This window comes from Nomascus leucogenys, chromosome 17 (genome assembly GCF_006542625.1).
Source record: "Nomascus leucogenys isolate Asia chromosome 17, Asia_NLE_v1, whole genome shotgun sequence".
Taxonomy (NCBI): Eukaryota; Metazoa; Chordata; class Mammalia; order Primates; family Hylobatidae; genus Nomascus; species Nomascus leucogenys.
In genome coordinates this window covers 12,523,566-12,540,893 of record NC_044397.1, presented here as the reverse complement: position 1 = coordinate 12,540,893, position 17,328 = coordinate 12,523,566, and the positions used below count along the sequence as shown (strand labels likewise).

The window sequence follows — 17,328 nt, the reverse complement described above, 5'->3', positions numbered from 1 at the left end:
GTTGTTTAGTTCTCTAAATATTAAATATTATATATAATGGAAATTGTCTCAATTTAGATGTGAACCAAGTGACTTAGACTAATTTAAGATGATTTACTACATATAAAAGAGATATCAAATGATACCTTACTCTTTTTTTCTTATCTGTCCATTGATATAGTAAAAGTTCTCATTTGAAAATGTGTTGTCTTATACTCATGTTGAAAGTAATTTCATATTATGCCATATTAAAAATGTTTATTTGGTAGGCATTAATCAGGTATTTTCAGTCGTTTTAATAAATAAATCAGTAGTTTGAACTATTCAGTGTATTCCACTGAAATGTGTTAAGACTGAGGGGAAATAATTTGGCCCTATTTGGTTGATGCAACATATGTATTGAGTATATATGCTGCATCTGAAAATAGAGAAACCATTCATCAAGATGAAATAAGAATTTGTGTGCTTCTCAGAAGCTTAAGTAACCCTGATTTAGCCATTCACTTACTCGTATTCTAATTAGTCCCTTTAGTGTCATCATTGTATTGTAGTTACCAGTTTAGTTTGATTATATTTAAGGTATGAACATCAGAATAAGCTTATGCCATATACTTCAGCATGATTTCTTAACATTGAGCCCAGCCCCTCTGTCATTTTTCTTATGTGTGTGCATGTTTGTGTGTGAATATAAAAATACATATGTTTGCATGTGTGTGCATGTTTTCTGAGATCATCTTTGCAACTTACTGAAGTTGTATGTCATACCTTAAAAATAAAAACTAGATAGCTCTCCATAGCTTAAAAATAAAAACTAGATATACTCAGACAACATATCTCTCCAAAGAAACAAGTTTATTTTCTTCATTTGAAAGGCAGAAATCAAGCAAAAATTTCAAACAAAACACTTATTTACAGCATCATAGGAGGGAATAAATACCTAAGCCCACTTCTCACAGGAAATTGTTAAAATTGGCAGGAAAAAATGTCTGAATCTATTTTGAGCCCAGGGAAAAAAGTATACGTAAGGTAAAATGTATTTGCACGAAAACACCTAGAAACAACAAGGCTTTCTTCTTTCTTACTTTTTGTGCCCAGCAATAGACTGGCAGCTCTTTCTTAATGTATCCCATGCAATTTGAGCTTATATTTGCAATGAATGCTGATATAAGAATGTTATCATAGTAATTCCTTCTGAACATTTTTCTTTTTAATGTAGATTTGCTAACCATTTGTATAATCAAAAATGTTATATATTGATATTTGTTCAACATTGTGAAAAATCTCTTTAGCCATATATATTTATTAGTTTATCCATCTCATTATGATTGAAAACATTTGTGAGCTTTGCCACCTAAACAGAGTGTCTGAAGTGTTTTACAGGCTTTTAATGATTCTTTCTATTCCTTTCTCTTTAAATAGGTCACTTTTATTTTTTAGAGGGGCAGAATGATGCTCTGCTTTGTGGCAACAGCTCAGATGCAGGGTAAGTGACGCTTCCTACTGAGTTTCAGTCCACATTGCTCCATCAGTGTCAATAACCTGCCACCTCCCACTCATCCAGTCCCACTCACTCCTCACTCAAAACCCTCCATAAATTCTACTTCACGGTGACTCTCAGAATAGCCAGGATAAGTGTAGATTCTCACCTCCTTCACACAGTCATTTACTGCAATTATTTTTCTATGCTAGGTCACATCTAATCTTCCAAATTAGTTCAATATGAAATAGAGAATAAAGCAGTATAATATGCATCTGAAGCTTAATAGAATTCCTAAGCACATACTTTTTATAAGTGTAATATTTTATATATACTAATGTGTTCTCCATAGCTTAAAATATAAGATCTCTGAAGACAATGTTAATATCTGAGACATGGGGAGTATTTAGCATATTTTAGCAAAGTGGTTAAAAACATAAACTGGAGAGTCTGCATAGAGTCAGACTTTGACTTCATCATATAATCTCACTTCTTCTTGCCTTCGTTTCCTCATATAGCAAATGGGTATAATAATAGGGTTTTTGTGATGATGAAGTGGATTAATAAATGTATAGCTATTTAGATCGCTCAATAAGTGCTTGTAATTGTTATTATTGGGATCATGCAAATGTTTGCTATTAAGAAACATGGAGCTAAATCCTAGGAAAATTTAAAAACACAGTTAATTTTCTCTATTTAGCAAGATTTTAGAGCCACACACAAAAGTCTAATGCACTTTCTTTGGACGATGATACTGTGGACATTAGTAGCTAATACCTGTAGCAAAATTCCCAGTGATAATAGGCTTTCCATTTGGCTCCTATGATCAGTGCTATGCTGCCTTTATCTTCAGATTCCAATGATAAGTAAATCAATTGATTTTCATTCCTTGTGTGTACTGTACTAAATGCGTTACATACAATATGTTATTCAATGTTTGCAAATTTGTGAGGCAGGTTCTCTTATTAGCCCATTCTCACATGCGAGGCACCTGAAGATTAGCAAGTTAAGTAACTTGCCCAAGATCGTTCAGCTCAGAAGTGTCAGGCAAGACATTGAGGCCAGGTCTGCTTGATCTTCAAGGTCCTCCTATGACATTTTTACCACACAGTGTCATTCACTCCTTGCAGCATGCCCCACCTACCCTTTTCTCACTTCTTTGCCCTGTTCCCACACTTACACACATTTCTGCCTCAAGACATCTTCAGTGAAAATCAACTTTTTCCTTACAGACTCTTTTATCTGTCCTTAAGTCCCAGAAGATATTAATCATGATATGATTGCTTTTGTATGGAGACATGATAAATATAATAATGACAATTATGAATCACAGAGGAATCCACAAAGTAGATCTAATAGATTCTGTTATTATATAAATCAGTCCACTTAGTGCTGAGTTAAGTACTGGATAAGGTGAGAGAAATCGGCTTTTTTCTAGTGCCTGTAAAAATAGACATTGGCATCTATTAAAACAGGAAAACCAATTAGCAGACTTGCAATTATTGACTTCCTCTCTTTCCTCTAACGTAATTACAGCCAGTGTCCTGAAGGATACATCTGTGTGAAGGCTGGTAGAAACCCCAACTATGGCTACACGAGCTTTGACACCTTTAGTTGGGCCTTTTTGTCATTATTTCGTCTCATGACTCAGGACTTCTGGGAAAACCTTTATCAACTGGTGAGAACAGATAAAATCATTTTTCTGAGAATCATAAAACACTGAACTCAAGAGAATTGCTGTAGAATACTTTATTTCTTAGAGTATAAGTTTGTAACATCCTATATAAAATTTATTAAAATCTCTCTTCCATTTTGCAGACACTACGTGCTGCTGGGAAAACGTACATGATATTTTTTGTGCTGGTCATTTTCTTGGGCTCATTCTATCTAATAAATTTGATCTTGGCTGTGGTGGCCATGGCCTATGAGGAACAGAATCAGGCCACATTGGAAGAGGCTGAACAGAAGGAAGCTGAGTTTCAGCAGATGCTCGAACAGTTGAAAAAGCAACAAGAAGAAGCTCAGGTATAGTGAACAAGCATATAGTCCTTTGTTTTTCTTCATCTAAATTCTTTGACCTAAATGTTGAGGTCAGTGGCAAGGTAGTTGACATTAGAAATAGGTCATATGTGTTTGGTAAGTGCTAGAAGCCTATTTGGTTATTAAGAAGTTATTACTTTATTGCGATGATCTCTGTCAATAGTAATAGCATCAAAACATGGATAATTATGATTGCTTTACTGACATTTTTTTCTCCCTTGTGACTCTTTGAGGGAATTAACTATTAACAAAGGCCTCATTTACTCAGACTTGCAGAGTAGATAAACCTACATGTCTTTGGTTGAAGTATTTTCTTAGGGGAAGAGGAATTCAGTTACACTTGCTTCTTCATTGCAGTATCACAGAGGTGGTAAGGGTCAGAAAACCAGAATCAAACTAAGAAAATTATTTCACTGAGTCTGGAAAGGCAAAGGCTTATTCAATATTTGTTCTCTTTTATATAAAGTGTACAAATGCAAGTTTGTGGGTTATATTGGTAAATCACTAGTGTGTAAACATTAAAACATTAGCACTCTCTGCCTCCTACTCTACAAATCCTTTAATTTGGACTTGACAAGCCTTCAAAATAAGGCAAGAATTTCTCTAATTATATTTGCTTGACTTAATGGCATTAACTAATCCAATTGCCATTTTTGTCTTTTCTTGTATGTTGAATACAATTCCCTTTTATTACTGAGTATTCCTAAATATGTAATAAAGGTCAAGGTATATTACTGTAATAGCAACAATATTAAACACCATCTTTCTGCCAAAACTACTGTTATACTTTACAAATTCATGCAGATGCCATCATCTAGGATTCTCAAATAAACAGTCTGTATTATGTCTTTGCTGTGCATTTCTTAGTGAAATACTCAATTTAAATCATGGAGAAAAATGTCATTAAAATAAAATACTTGACTGAATTACATTTAATAATTCAGACTAGCACTAAATTTCTTTATTGTGTGAAAATGGAATCAAAGGCAAATGTCTACCAGGTTTAAATAGGAAGCCTTTAATTCTTATATTATTTCCTTCTTAAAATATTGTTTGAATTATAGAACATGTTATTATGATCTTTAAGTGTCTTGCTCATATTATTAGATAATTAGACATCATAGTGTGAGGACAGAGCTTAAACGTTCTCATAAAAGTCATATGTATCATCTTCCATATGAATGCCCATTTTATTCTTTGATTGGTCTAATAACAATGTACTGTTTTCTAAAATACAGAATAAAATGGAGAATTGTTTTTCAAGATTACCTTCATGATATTGAAGCTCGATTAAGCAGTAACATGACAATTATTTTTTAAGTTTATATGCAACTTCCACATACTTTGCGCCTTTCTAGGCAGCAGCTGCGGCCGCATCTGCTGAATCAAGAGACTTCAGTGGTGCTGGTGGGATAGGAGTTTTTTCAGAGAGTTCTTCAGTAGCATCTAAGTTGAGTTCCAAAAGTGAAAAAGAGCTGAAAAACAGAAGAAAGAAAAAGAAACAGAAAGAACAGTCTGGAGAAGAAGAGAAAAATGACAGAGTCCGAAAATCGGAATCTGAAGACAGCATAAGAAGAAAAGGTTTCCGTTTTTCCTTGGAAGGAAGTAGGCTGACATATGAAAAGAGATTTTCTTCTCCACACCAGGTAAAAATATTAAATTACATGAATTGTGTTCTCAGAAGTTTTTTTAAAGAATATGCCAGAATTTAATGGAGAGAAAACTGCCTTCCACCTGGATGGCACAATGCTTTCAGAGTAGTGATGATTATCAAGTGTTTTGGCTATCACTTCAGAGAATTTGTGAGTTTTACAACTTTTTGGAATCCCAGGAAGGAAATTTTAGATCCCTCTGGGTTTGGAAAAATTTGCGGTTTTGAGGTTTTCTCAAAGACTCAAAAATCTTGGAGAAATTTTCCACATCAGGAATTATCAGCAGATGGTTCCCATCTCTTCTTAACTATTGTGCATGGATCTAGTGAACTGTGGGTTTTCTGAGTGACAAATTCCCAGAAGTGGATCAGAGACTCTTTTAGGCCACCTGCGGGATTGTTCCCATCAGGTGTAAACATGACTTGCCAAGTGCATTCTTCATGCCCTTGTTTCAAAGGGGAACGAAACAAAATATCTTTAAAAGTAGCCAAAACTCTCAGATAGGCAGGTACTGATGGAGATTTATGGCACAAAATAAAAAGTGGTGTTTAGTTGTACTTGATTATCTGTGTTTCATGTTAAACATGGGACTTGCATTCGAAGAATACTGTGATTTATAAACTACAACAAATATTCACTGGATGCCTCTGCTTTTTGTACTCATGCAAGTTGTTGAAATTTTAAAATTTAGAATCCCAATTGTCTTTGAAATTACCAAGAGAATTCACAGGAATACACAGTACCTCAGAAGACATTTTCACCAGGAGTGAAACTTTAATACCTATACAGTAGCAATAAGAATTACAACCACAACATTGATAATGGCTAATATTTATACGTTGTGTTGTTATTTGCAATATTAATTCACTTAAGCCTTTCACTACAACCCTAGGTAAGTTCTAATTTAATTAATATCCCCAATTTTTATATGTGAAGAGAAGCAGGGGGCTGCATTCTTTGTTGAGTACCTATTTTATGCTTGGCATTCTTTCTACACTCTCATAATTAATGTTAACAGTTCTGTAGAATAGTATTATTTTCATTACTATAATGAAAAAACTATTTTGGATCAGTAAAGTTAAATAGTTGCACAATGTCATATAGTAATAGAAAAAGTTATTATGATCTTTGAGTGTCTTGTTCATATTAGGGTTGTTGGTATTCAAATTTTGCCTGGTACTGAAAACCTTAAACTTTCCACTTTATCAAGTTGCCTATGAAGAATGCCTTTAAAAACTGATAAGGAAATTTACAATATGACTTTATTTAAAATACACAATGGCATTATACTTTCACTTTTACCTTTTTATAATATAGACAAGTTCACATAACCTTACATGTGATATATATAAATTTTTGTAGGTCAGCCTTATTCATTTCAAATACAAATAACATCGTAAGACAGGATACACTGGGGATTAATTCAAATTTAACATAGGGTCTTTAAATATCAAAATTTACTTGGTGTCTTTCATTTTGTTGTCACAATCATGATGATTCTGTTAGTAGAAACATTAATCAATAAATAGGAATCCTTTAAAAGGCAAACCCCCTGTTTACAGCATTAGTCATTCTGAAAAGAAAGGAAGAAAAAGAAAGGGAGGGAGGGAGGGGGAGACCGAGAGAGGGGAAAAAAGGGAGCAAAGGAGGGAGGAAGGTAAAGTATTTTTGCCTACATTTTTACCTACATTTGTCTAAATTTTTGCCTAAAGTTGTCTAAGTTTTGGCCAAAATTTGCCTAAATTTTGGCCCAGATTTGAAACTTCATTATCAAGTTCATATCAAACAGATACCACAGAGATTCTCTTCAATTTGCCTTATTTCTAATTGAATAAAACTAATTCTAGGCAAAATAGTGAAGCCTGATAAGGCTAGGCTCTGTCCTTCCTTTTTCTGTACATTTTGCTCATAGATATGATATTCTCCCAGCAGCCTCTTCTTCATACCTCTACATACCTCCATTTCCCAGCTAGTTGGGTATTATAAGCGATCACTGACTTAGAAGACATGGCATGGCTGGCTCAAATTGATGCTTCTTCTTAAGCAGTCTCTATATAAAAATAGAGTTAAAGACTTTATTTTGCTTGATAAAGAAATAGTCAAACAAATGTCTAAGAGGATGGAGAGGGAGACAGAAAAAGACAGAGGGAAAGGGAAAGAAAGAGAAAGAGATGGGGGAAGGATAAAAGGAAGAAGGGAGGAGAGACAGAAAACCCTGAAATCACACCAACCCCACGTTGCAAGTCCTGAAAGTAATACCGAAAATGTCAAACCAGATAGAAGTACTTAACCTTGGTATAGTAATGGAGGGCCTATCGTGTCTGTTAGATTTTTAAGAGTTTGAGACCCCAAAATATTAGGAATTATTGTTTTGTGATGACATGATTGTGTTGGTAACCATCTCTGTGTTTGTATTGAAAAACTATACAATGTAAGCCTTTACTGCAAGATTATAATTTCTTTAGTAGAGTAAGTGGAAATATGAATAGTTTCTTAGACTCTGATTTGACTTGTTAGTGTGGTAAAGAGGGGAGAAAAAAGTCAAGAATGTAATCTCTAATCAAGTTTCAAGATAATCTGGATTTTTTTGAAACCTTTATAAGGTAAAATTAACCTTAAATTATTACTTTATTATTTATTTGTGATAAGCTAGGAGTTTTGCTTTTTAAAGATTCATTTGGTATGGGGAATATTTCTTACTGGCCATCTTTTTTGTGTGTTACAGCATTTGATTACTATGCATTTATGTAATGAATGTCAATAATAGAAGTTGATGCTAACGGATGGGGCACAATCATTTCTCATATAGCTGTCACATGTAAACTATGTTTTTGTATAGCTTAATTCATCCATGATCCTTGAAAAGCATGCAAACTTATAACTCTATTTTCTTCCAACGCTTCTATGGTTCCAGCTGAATCGGGTACTGGCAGTTAAAATATAAACTCTTACTAAAAGCGATAGAAACATTCTTCATTGCAAAGTATGTATTGTTTGCCTTTCTTTTTTAGCTAATGATGAGCAGTATGTCACACATCCTGTAAATCCCATAACTGTTATGTCCTCATAGCTAATTCAAAGTCCCTTGTTAGAGGAGAGAAAGGAGACAGGAAAGAAGATGGATAGTCTAAGAGAGGCTTTAAAAAATAACTACTTGTGTGGAAAATGATAAAAGAAAAGAATGAATCTTACTAATGTAGTTAATAGGATAAAGAAGCATGGGAACAACAAAAGGAGAGATAACTTCTGTTGTGGGAGCAGTAAGTCTTCTTAGAAGTAGTTCTAGGCCAGGTGTGGTGGCTCACACCTGTAATCCCAGCACTTTGGGAGGCTGAGACGGGCGGATCACTAGGTTAGGAGATCAAGACCATCCTGGCTAACACGGTGAAACCCCATCTCTACTAAAAAATACAAAAAATTAGCCCGGCATGGTGGCGGGTGCCTGTAGTCCCAGCTACTCGAGAGGCTGAGGCAGGAGAATGGTGTGAACCTGGGAGGTGGAGCTTGCAGTGAGCCGAGATCACGCCACTGCACTCTAGCCTGGGTGACAGAGCGAGACTCGATCTCAAAAAAAAAAAAAAAAAGAAGTGGTTCTTACTGTAAATAATGAATAGAATCACATAAGATAGTGTTTAACATTTACAGACATTTATTAGAAACTAACAGATATTATTGAGAAAAAGTAATGCTTTAGCTGGAAAGAAAATAAAAGGCATACTTATTGGTCAGTATATTACTCTGTTTTCATGCTGCTGATAAAGGTATACCCAAGACTGGGCAATTTAGCAAAGGAAGAGGTTAATTGGACTTACAGTTCCATGTGGTTGGTGAAGCCTCACAATCATGGCAGAAGGCAAAGAGGAGCAAGCCACATCTTACATGGATGGTGGCAGGCAAAGACAGAGTGAAAGCCAAGCAAAAGAAGTTTCTCCCCATAAAACCATCATATCTCATGAGACCCATTCACTACCATGAGAACAGTATGGGGAAAACCACTACCATGATTTAACTATCTCCGACAAGGTCCCTCCCACAACAGTGGGAATTATGGGAAATATAACTCAAGATGAGATCTGGGTGGGGACACAGCCAAATCATGTCATTCCACCCCTGGCCCCTCCCAAATCTCATGTCCTCACATTTCAAAATGAATCATGCCTTCCTTCCCAACAGTCCCCCAAAGTCTTAACTATTTCAGCATTAATTCAAAAGTCCACAGTCCAAACAAAGCCTCATCAGAGACGAGGCAGGTCCTTTCCATCTATGAGCCTGAAAAATCAAAAGCAAGTTAGTTACTTCCTAGATAAAATAGGGTTACAGACATTAGCTAAATACAGCCATTCCAAATGGGAGAAACTGGCCAAAACGAAGGGGTTACAGGCCCCGTGCAAGTTCAAAATCCAGCGGGGCAGTCAAATCTTAAAGCTCCAAAATGATTTCCTTTGACTCCATGTGTCACATCCAGGTTACGCTGATGTAAGAGGTGGGTTCCCTTGGTCTTGAGCAGCTCCACTCCTGTCGATTTGCAGGATACAGCTTCCCTCCTGACTACTTCCATGGGCTGGCATTGAATGTCTGTGGCTTTTCCAGGTGCACAGTTCAAGCTGTTGGTGGATCTATTATTCTTGGGTCTGGAGGACAGTGGCTCTCTTCTCAGAGCTCCACCAGGCAGTGCCCCAGTAGGGACCCTGTGTTGGGGCTCTGACCCCACATTTCCCTTCCTCACTGCCTTAGCAGAGGTTCTCCATGAGAGCCCTGCCCCTGCAGCAAACTTCTGCCTGTACATCCAGGCATTTCTATACATCCTCTGAAATCTAGGCAGATGTTCCCAAATCCCAGTTATTGACTTCTGTTCACTGACAGGCTCAACACCATGTGGAAGCTGCCAAGGCTTGAGGCTTGCACCCTCTGAAGCCATGGGCCTAGCTCTACATTTGCCCTTTTCAGCCTGGCTGGAGCCACAGGGATACAGGGCACCAAGTTCCTAGGCTGCACACAGTGTGGGACCCTGGACCCGGCACATGAAACCACTTTTTCCTCCTAGGCCTCCAGGCCTGTGATGGGAGGGGCTGCTGCAAATATCTCTGACATGCCCTGGAGACATTTTCCCCATTGTCTTGGGGATTAACATTCAGCTCCTCATTACTTATGCAAATTTCTACAACCTGCTTGAATTTCTCTTCAGAAAATGGGATTTTCTTTTCTGTCACATTGTCAGGCTGCAAATTTTCCAAACTTTTATTCTCTGCTTCCCTTATGAAACTGAATACCTTTAGCAGCACCCAAGTCACCGTTTGAATGCTTTGCTGCTTAGAAATTTCTTCTGCCAGATACTCTAAATCATCTCTCCCAAGTTCAAAGTTCCACAAATCTCTAGGACAGGGGCAAAATGCCACCAGTCTCTTTGTTATAATATAACAAGAGTCACCTTTGCTCCATTTCCCAACAAGTTCCTCATCTCCATCTGAGACCACCTTAGCCTGGACCTTATTGTCCATATCGCTATCAGGCTTTTGGTCAAAGCCATTCAATGAGTCTCTAGGAAGTTCCAAACTTTCTCACATTTTTCTGTGTTCTTCTGAGCCCTCCAAACTGTTCCATCCTCTGCCTGTTATCCAGTTCCAAAGCTGCTTCCACATTTTTGGGTATCTTTTCAGTAGAGCCCCACTCCTGGTATCAATTTACTGTATTAATCTGCTTTCATGCTGCTGATAAAGAAATACCTGAGACTGGGCAATTTACCAAAGAAAGACATTTAATTGGACTTATAGTTCCATGTGGCTGGGGAAGCCTCACAATCTTGGCAGAAGGCAAAGAGGAGCAAGTCATATCTCACATGGATGGTGGCAGGCAAAGAGAGAGTGAGAGCCAAGTGAAAGGGATTTCTCCCCATAAAATCATGAGATCTCATGAGACTTATTCACTACCATGAGAACCGTATGGAGAAAACTGCTGCTATGATTCAACTATTTCCCACCAGGTCCCTTCCCCAACAATGGAAATTATGGGAGATACAACTTAAGATGAGATCTGGGTGGGGACACAGCCAAACCATATTAGTCAGGAATATAAAAACCTAGATATTAGTAGGTATAAAATAATGTTTTTAGTTAGTTTTAAACCTTTGGAGAGGAAAAGATCAAACCAATAATACTTAAGTGATGAAGTTAGTATTCTTTCCATTAATAATTACATAAATCCAATGCAAGCTGGCTGAAGTAAAAAAGAGAATGTATTAGATGATGTAAATTATGTCTGTGAATAGCTTTAGGCATGGATGGATCCAGAAGCTCAAGACATGTTACCATGACCATGTCTTTCTCCATATCTGAATCCAGGTTCCTCCCACATGGTGGCAAGATGTCACTGCAGCTCCAAACTTAGAGCCAATATTTTTAGCAGCCTCAAGTGAAAAAGCACCATTTCCTCAACAGTTGTAAAAGACAGGGATATCTTTCAATTGACCAAGCAGGATTTCATGACCATCTTTAAATTACATATCGAATACACTGATTGGCTAGGCCCTAGGACATTGCCTGGAACACTAGGAGACCCGAGCCTCAATTCCTGCTGCATCCAGGAATTGAAGTTAGTGTCTCCCGTATAACCTGGTCTGAGACTTGAGGAGCATTTCTCAAGGCTGAACAGGGTACTGACTTCAAAAAAAAAAAAAATTAAATTGTTGTGATCAGACTCTTAGTGAAATTTAAGTTTTTATAAATATTGCCCTCAGATTTCTTGAGACAGAGACAAAAGGGTGAAAATTAGGGAATAAATCATACAGTTATTTCAGCTTGATTTAATTTATTCATGAAGACCATAATAAAATATGCAAAGGGAATTGGAGAAGCTGCCTCGTGTACTATAATTAAACATCCCTACTAGCAAAATTAATTATATTTCCTCCATGGTAAGATTTGCATCAGGGCGTGGTCACTAGTGAGCTCTTACTGGCTACATTTTTGACTTCAGAGGATCTAAAGGTAGGTTTGTGTTTAATTGTTTTCCATTGGGTTGTTAACTGAAATTAACTTCTAAAGAAGGGTCTATCAAAAGTATCAGTTCTAGATGCCAGTAACAGGACAAAACATTATGGGGACACTTCTGACTATGTTAAAGTATGGGTAAAGTAGAAGAAAAGAGAGCAGAAGATGGAAAATGGGGGAAGGAGAAAAAGCAAGAGTGAAATAGAAAAGGTGAACCTTGTAGAAAGTACCAAAATGCCACCAGCAGTCATCAGAGGGGCCCTTGGTTCCGCATGTCCAATGACTTATCCTTGAGTAAGTCAATGACTATGACACAATGAATCAAATTCTGTTTTTCAGAATGCCAGCTCTTAATTCTCTTCATCTGGTTTTTGTTTCTTCTCTTGTTATTCATAGTCCTTACTGAGCATCCGTGGCTCCCTTTTCTCTCCAAGACGCAACAGTAGGGCGAGTCTTTTCAGCTTCAGAGGTCGAGCAAAGGACATTGGCTCTGAGAATGACTTTGCTGATGATGAGCACAGCACCTTTGAGGACAATGACAGCCGAAGAGACTCTCTGTTTGTGCCGCACAGACATGGAGAACGGCGCCACAGCAATGTCAGCCAGGCCAGCCGTGCCTCCAGGGTGCTCCCCATCCTGCCCATGAATGGGAAGATGCATAGCGCTGTGGACTGCAATGGTGTGGTCTCCCTGGTTGGGGGCCCTTCTACCCTCACATCAGCTGGGCAGCTCCTACCAGAGGTGAGGCCAATTAAAATTGCAGCTGATGGGAAGAGAGTTGTGACTGGTGCAGGCAGGAGTGTTTTTCCATTTCCACATTTAAGAATTTGTTGAGTTTGTTGTCCAAAGGCTGGGAGTTTGTTCAATCAAGCTGTTAACTATCTTGTGAAATTGTTCTATTCAGACTTTTCTACAAAGTAATTAAAAACCTAGGTTGGCTGTCAGAGAATATAATTAGAAGTAATCTTTCATCATTATTACTATGGTATGAAACCCGCCAAAAAGCAAAGCAACAATTTATCAAGCATAATGTTTGATTTATATAGTTAAATTAAATCCAAGGAAATTAATGCTCACAAATTAAATAAATACTTAAGGATTTTGTGATTGTTGTTCATTTAAAAGGAGATTTGAATACTTCTACTTGCAGTAGATACTATTACTAAACAGATTTAAATCCCATAGTACAACATTGCCTCTCTTTGCAGGTCAGAGCATTGTAATTTTTTTAGCATCCACTCTAATGATCTCAACCATTGTAAATTTGTACAGTGAAGAGCCACTCAGAAAGTACCTGGTATGGAGTCATGGGTTGTCATTTTTAGAGCAGATCCCAATCTTTATATTACTGTCATAAACTCTTATTGTAAACAAAGTGGCCCAAAATCAATCACATGGAAAAGGATTTCAACTACATCCTAGACACTTACAGGGCTATATTATTGAAATTTATTTCATAAACCATAAGATGCTTTTAATGTTGGTATTAAATAAAATTCCATTAGCTAGCAAAACATATTTTGGCAATGTCACTTGATTGTATTTTATAGCATTCAAAATGTCTTCTTATGATTTTTTTTTCACATAGCTCCATTTATTATCATTGGACAAGGTCTTTGAGCCACATTAAAATGATATGGAGTTCGTTTTCAGTTACCTAATGGAGGAGCTTCTTATTTTGGATTATAAAACAGCCATTATCTTCTTCACATTTTTTGCATGGCCTCTCCCCACCTCCTTCTACCAGGGAAGTGTCCAGGTATCCTGGAGTCAAGTTGAACCATGAGAAAAGTAGAACTTCATAGTGGAGGAACCAGGAAGAATGAAGAGAGAACATCAGCTCTTCTTAAAAAATGATCATAGATAACCATGTACCAGACACTGTCCAGAACACTGTACATGTGTTAATTCATTTAACTCTCATAACAACCCTTTTTGATAGTAATATTATCCCAATTTTACAGAGGAGGAAACTGAGGCTTGTGCATGGTGGAGCTAAGATTTGACTCCAGGTATGCTGGTTACTGAACCTACTTTCTATCAACACTGAAATATTGCCTCCCGTTGAGTTATTTTTAATTTCTTTAAATCGAAAAGAAGAGATGGTTAAGGAAATAAACACATAAACACTTTCATTTTAACCAGTGTTTCTCAAAATATACTTCACTTTCATACTACTTACATCAGAATCTCATGGGATGCTTCTTAAAACTAGAGATTCCTGTGCCTACCCAGACCTTTTCAGACCAGAACACTGAGGAGAACAAGGTCTGGGAATCTTCCTTAACAAGCATCCCACATAATTCTTATACATAATAAAGTATGTTTAACACTGATCTTGATAAATGTTAATTGGGTAAACAAAAGTAAATCTACAATTATCATGCAGGAATACAGAGAGACTGCCAGTCTGTCAGAAATTATTTAGCATTTATCAATAATTATCATAAATCTCCTGTCCTATCAGAGATGGTGGGACAAATCTCTGAAGGCAAAGTTGTTGCTAGCTTGAGGCAAAGCTTCGTGTTATCCCTTTATTTCCTGCTTCCTCAACTTCATTCTTTAATCTTACAATCTTAAGTGCTTTGAGGCAGGGCACTGTACCATTGCAAAGTTGAGCTGAAGGTGCAGACAAATGAAGTAGGCTTTTGGAGAATGCAGAGGAGAAATGACAATAGAAAATAAATAGCTATGGGCAAATGACACCCTTGAAGGCACATCATTTCCTGTACTTTGCACATAAATTCAATTGAGACAATTTAACTTAAGAAAGAATTTTCTTAGTAATGTCATTAGCAGTTTTGGAATCTATTTGAAAATTAAACAAATCTAGGTTTGTACATGTGCTTCTGTGTAGAACAGAAGGGACTAGATGATCTGCATGTGGCTATTTTTTTTCTCCTTAAACCTTTGCCTCTTTCTGACAAGCTGAAATATTTTCAATTCTGAGAGGCACCGTTTTGATTAAAAGATTTTTATTTTTAGAGATAGGTTATTTCTTTTCTTACTAATTTCACTTGTTTTTTACCTTAAAATTAATTTTAGAATGACCTATATGAATGTTTATCACCATTAGTGACAATCATATGCCATGAGTGGAAATTTTGGTTTTGAATATGTATTCATTAAAATAATTCAACTTACAAAAGATAACATACTGCTAATTGTTCACATCATAATATGATGTGACCAAAATAAATAATATTTTGGTCACATTATTATATTTTGATCATATCGTTCTTTTAGAAATAGGGAAAATCCTCAAAGGAATGAAACTTTTTAATTTATTATTAACACTCAGACCTGCATTTGAAATTCTTTAGCTTTACCTTTTTTTTTCTGTGATAATTAACATCACTGTTTGATCTCCTGAAGTAGGAATAAATTTTCGCCCATGTTGAAATCCTGATGAGTTTATTCTGGAATAGGAGATTATCAGATCATTGAATCATTACTAAAAATCAGTCCCCCACATTGGTATTATCTGCTTAAATTATAGTCTCAGTGCCAAGGGTGGATTGTGTTGTGGATTAAGTAGTTTTTTAAATATAGGACAAAGCTATAGATTAGTTCTAAAATTTAGTTTTGTAATGAGGAATGTTGGGAAATGTTACCTGTCTCTAATGAATGAAGGCATTTTACAACTGGAATTCACATTTTAGGGGAACTATTACTGATGCATATGAAGGAGACTTTCAAACCTTTTTGTTCGTATATTAAACTACCTGAATATATGTCTATAAAGATCAAAAAACTCAACCTGGGTGAAAATTAAGAAACAGTATGTTTCGGTCTGAAGTCCTAAGTAGGATTGGCTGAAATGCTAAAAGCCTATCTGTCCAGTAGTAGACTTGGTCCCTCCAGCCCAAATCCCTGGGATGGAGGAATAGGAAAGCCCATCTTGACAAACCAAGGCCTCCCCAAAAGCTGAAAATCTGACAGACTTTCAAGCACCCCCAAAGAATTATAATTTCAACAATATCTTAGTGAGCTTTTCACATCTGAGAAAGCATGGTGTATATTTAGTTAAATAACACCTGTTATAGGAATGCTTTGGGCTTTGCTGCTTTCAAAAATAGTGATTATTTCATCTGAAATTCTACTTTTAGGGCACGACTACTGAAACAGAAATAAGAAAGAGACGGTCCAGTTCTTATCATGTTTCCATGGATTTATTGGAAGATCCTACATCAAGGCAAAGAGCAATGAGTATAGCCAGTATTTTGACCAACACCATGGAAGGTATGTCAAAAGTCCTGCATCACAGTTACTTGGTGCTTTGGTAATGATGAAAAAACACTTCATAAATTTCAATAAAATACTTCTTTACTTGATACTGTATCATTATTACATATTTTACTAAGTAAAAGTAAAATCCGTGCACAACTCATGGATTCTATTATCTTCCATAGATTTTTTTATATTTAGCCTCCAGAAAGCTGCTGCAAATTTAAGGTACATTTTGAACACCACTTTCATACATTAAATTCTAAACATTGAAACTTGTGTGCATGACATTGAAAAGAGTGTAATGATAAATGCTTATCCTTATGATGATGCTAAGCCATTTGGATTGTATTAACTGCTTGAGACACAAGTTATAAAATCCTATGACTTAACCAGAAATGTAAATTAAAAATGTGAATTAGGGTTTGATATTAACTTCCTTGAAGCAAAGTGTTTAAAATTTTATGGTCCTACTTTTGCCTTTCTCTGACCAGAGTCTTACAATATATCAGCTTTCTCTTTAGTTGCAGATTTTGTCTGAATAGTTAACATAATGTTTAGCAGTCTGGATCTCAGAATGCCAAAATAAAGACTTTGGGGACAGCTTAATCTGTGATCAATTTCTGGCTCTGCCATATGTTAAATGTGTTAATTTGTGACTTTGAATTTCAGTCTCCTCATCAGTAAAATGTGGATGATGATGTTTAGGCATAAGGTTGTTGAATGGATTAAATAAGCCTTCTTAGCTAAAACACTGATGTATTTGGCATGCAGAAGACAGTTAATAAATATTATCATTATTAGTTGTTTTGTTGTTGTTATTTTTGTTAATTCACATGTTTTTGCCTTTCCATTCTGTAAGTGAATTCAAACAACTATCAACTTCAACTACTTGGAAAATATTTTCATGTAAAATGTATTCTATCCCCCTTCCTTGCCCTCCTATTCCCTCCTTTCCCTATCTCTT

At 36.3% G+C, this 17,328-nt stretch overlaps 1 protein-coding gene across 3 annotated transcripts in view; it reads left to right on the top strand.

The window, feature by feature from the left end:
- SCN2A (sodium voltage-gated channel alpha subunit 2) overlaps positions 1–17,328 on the top strand; it is a 152,075-nt gene that overhangs the window by 70,740 nt on the left and 64,007 nt on the right. For all 3 annotated transcript variants that reach the window (XM_030797166.1, XM_030797165.1, XM_012496570.2), the window contains exons 8-13: positions 1,399–1,462; positions 2,993–3,134; positions 3,275–3,481; positions 4,855–5,142; positions 12,531–12,875; positions 16,244–16,376. In XM_030797166.1, the coding sequence (XP_030653026.1) occupies positions 1,399–1,462; positions 2,993–3,134; positions 3,275–3,481; positions 4,855–5,142; positions 12,531–12,875; positions 16,244–16,376 (1,179 nt within the window). The remainder of the gene's footprint in view (positions 1–1,398; positions 1,463–2,992; positions 3,135–3,274; positions 3,482–4,854; positions 5,143–12,530; positions 12,876–16,243; positions 16,377–17,328) is intronic.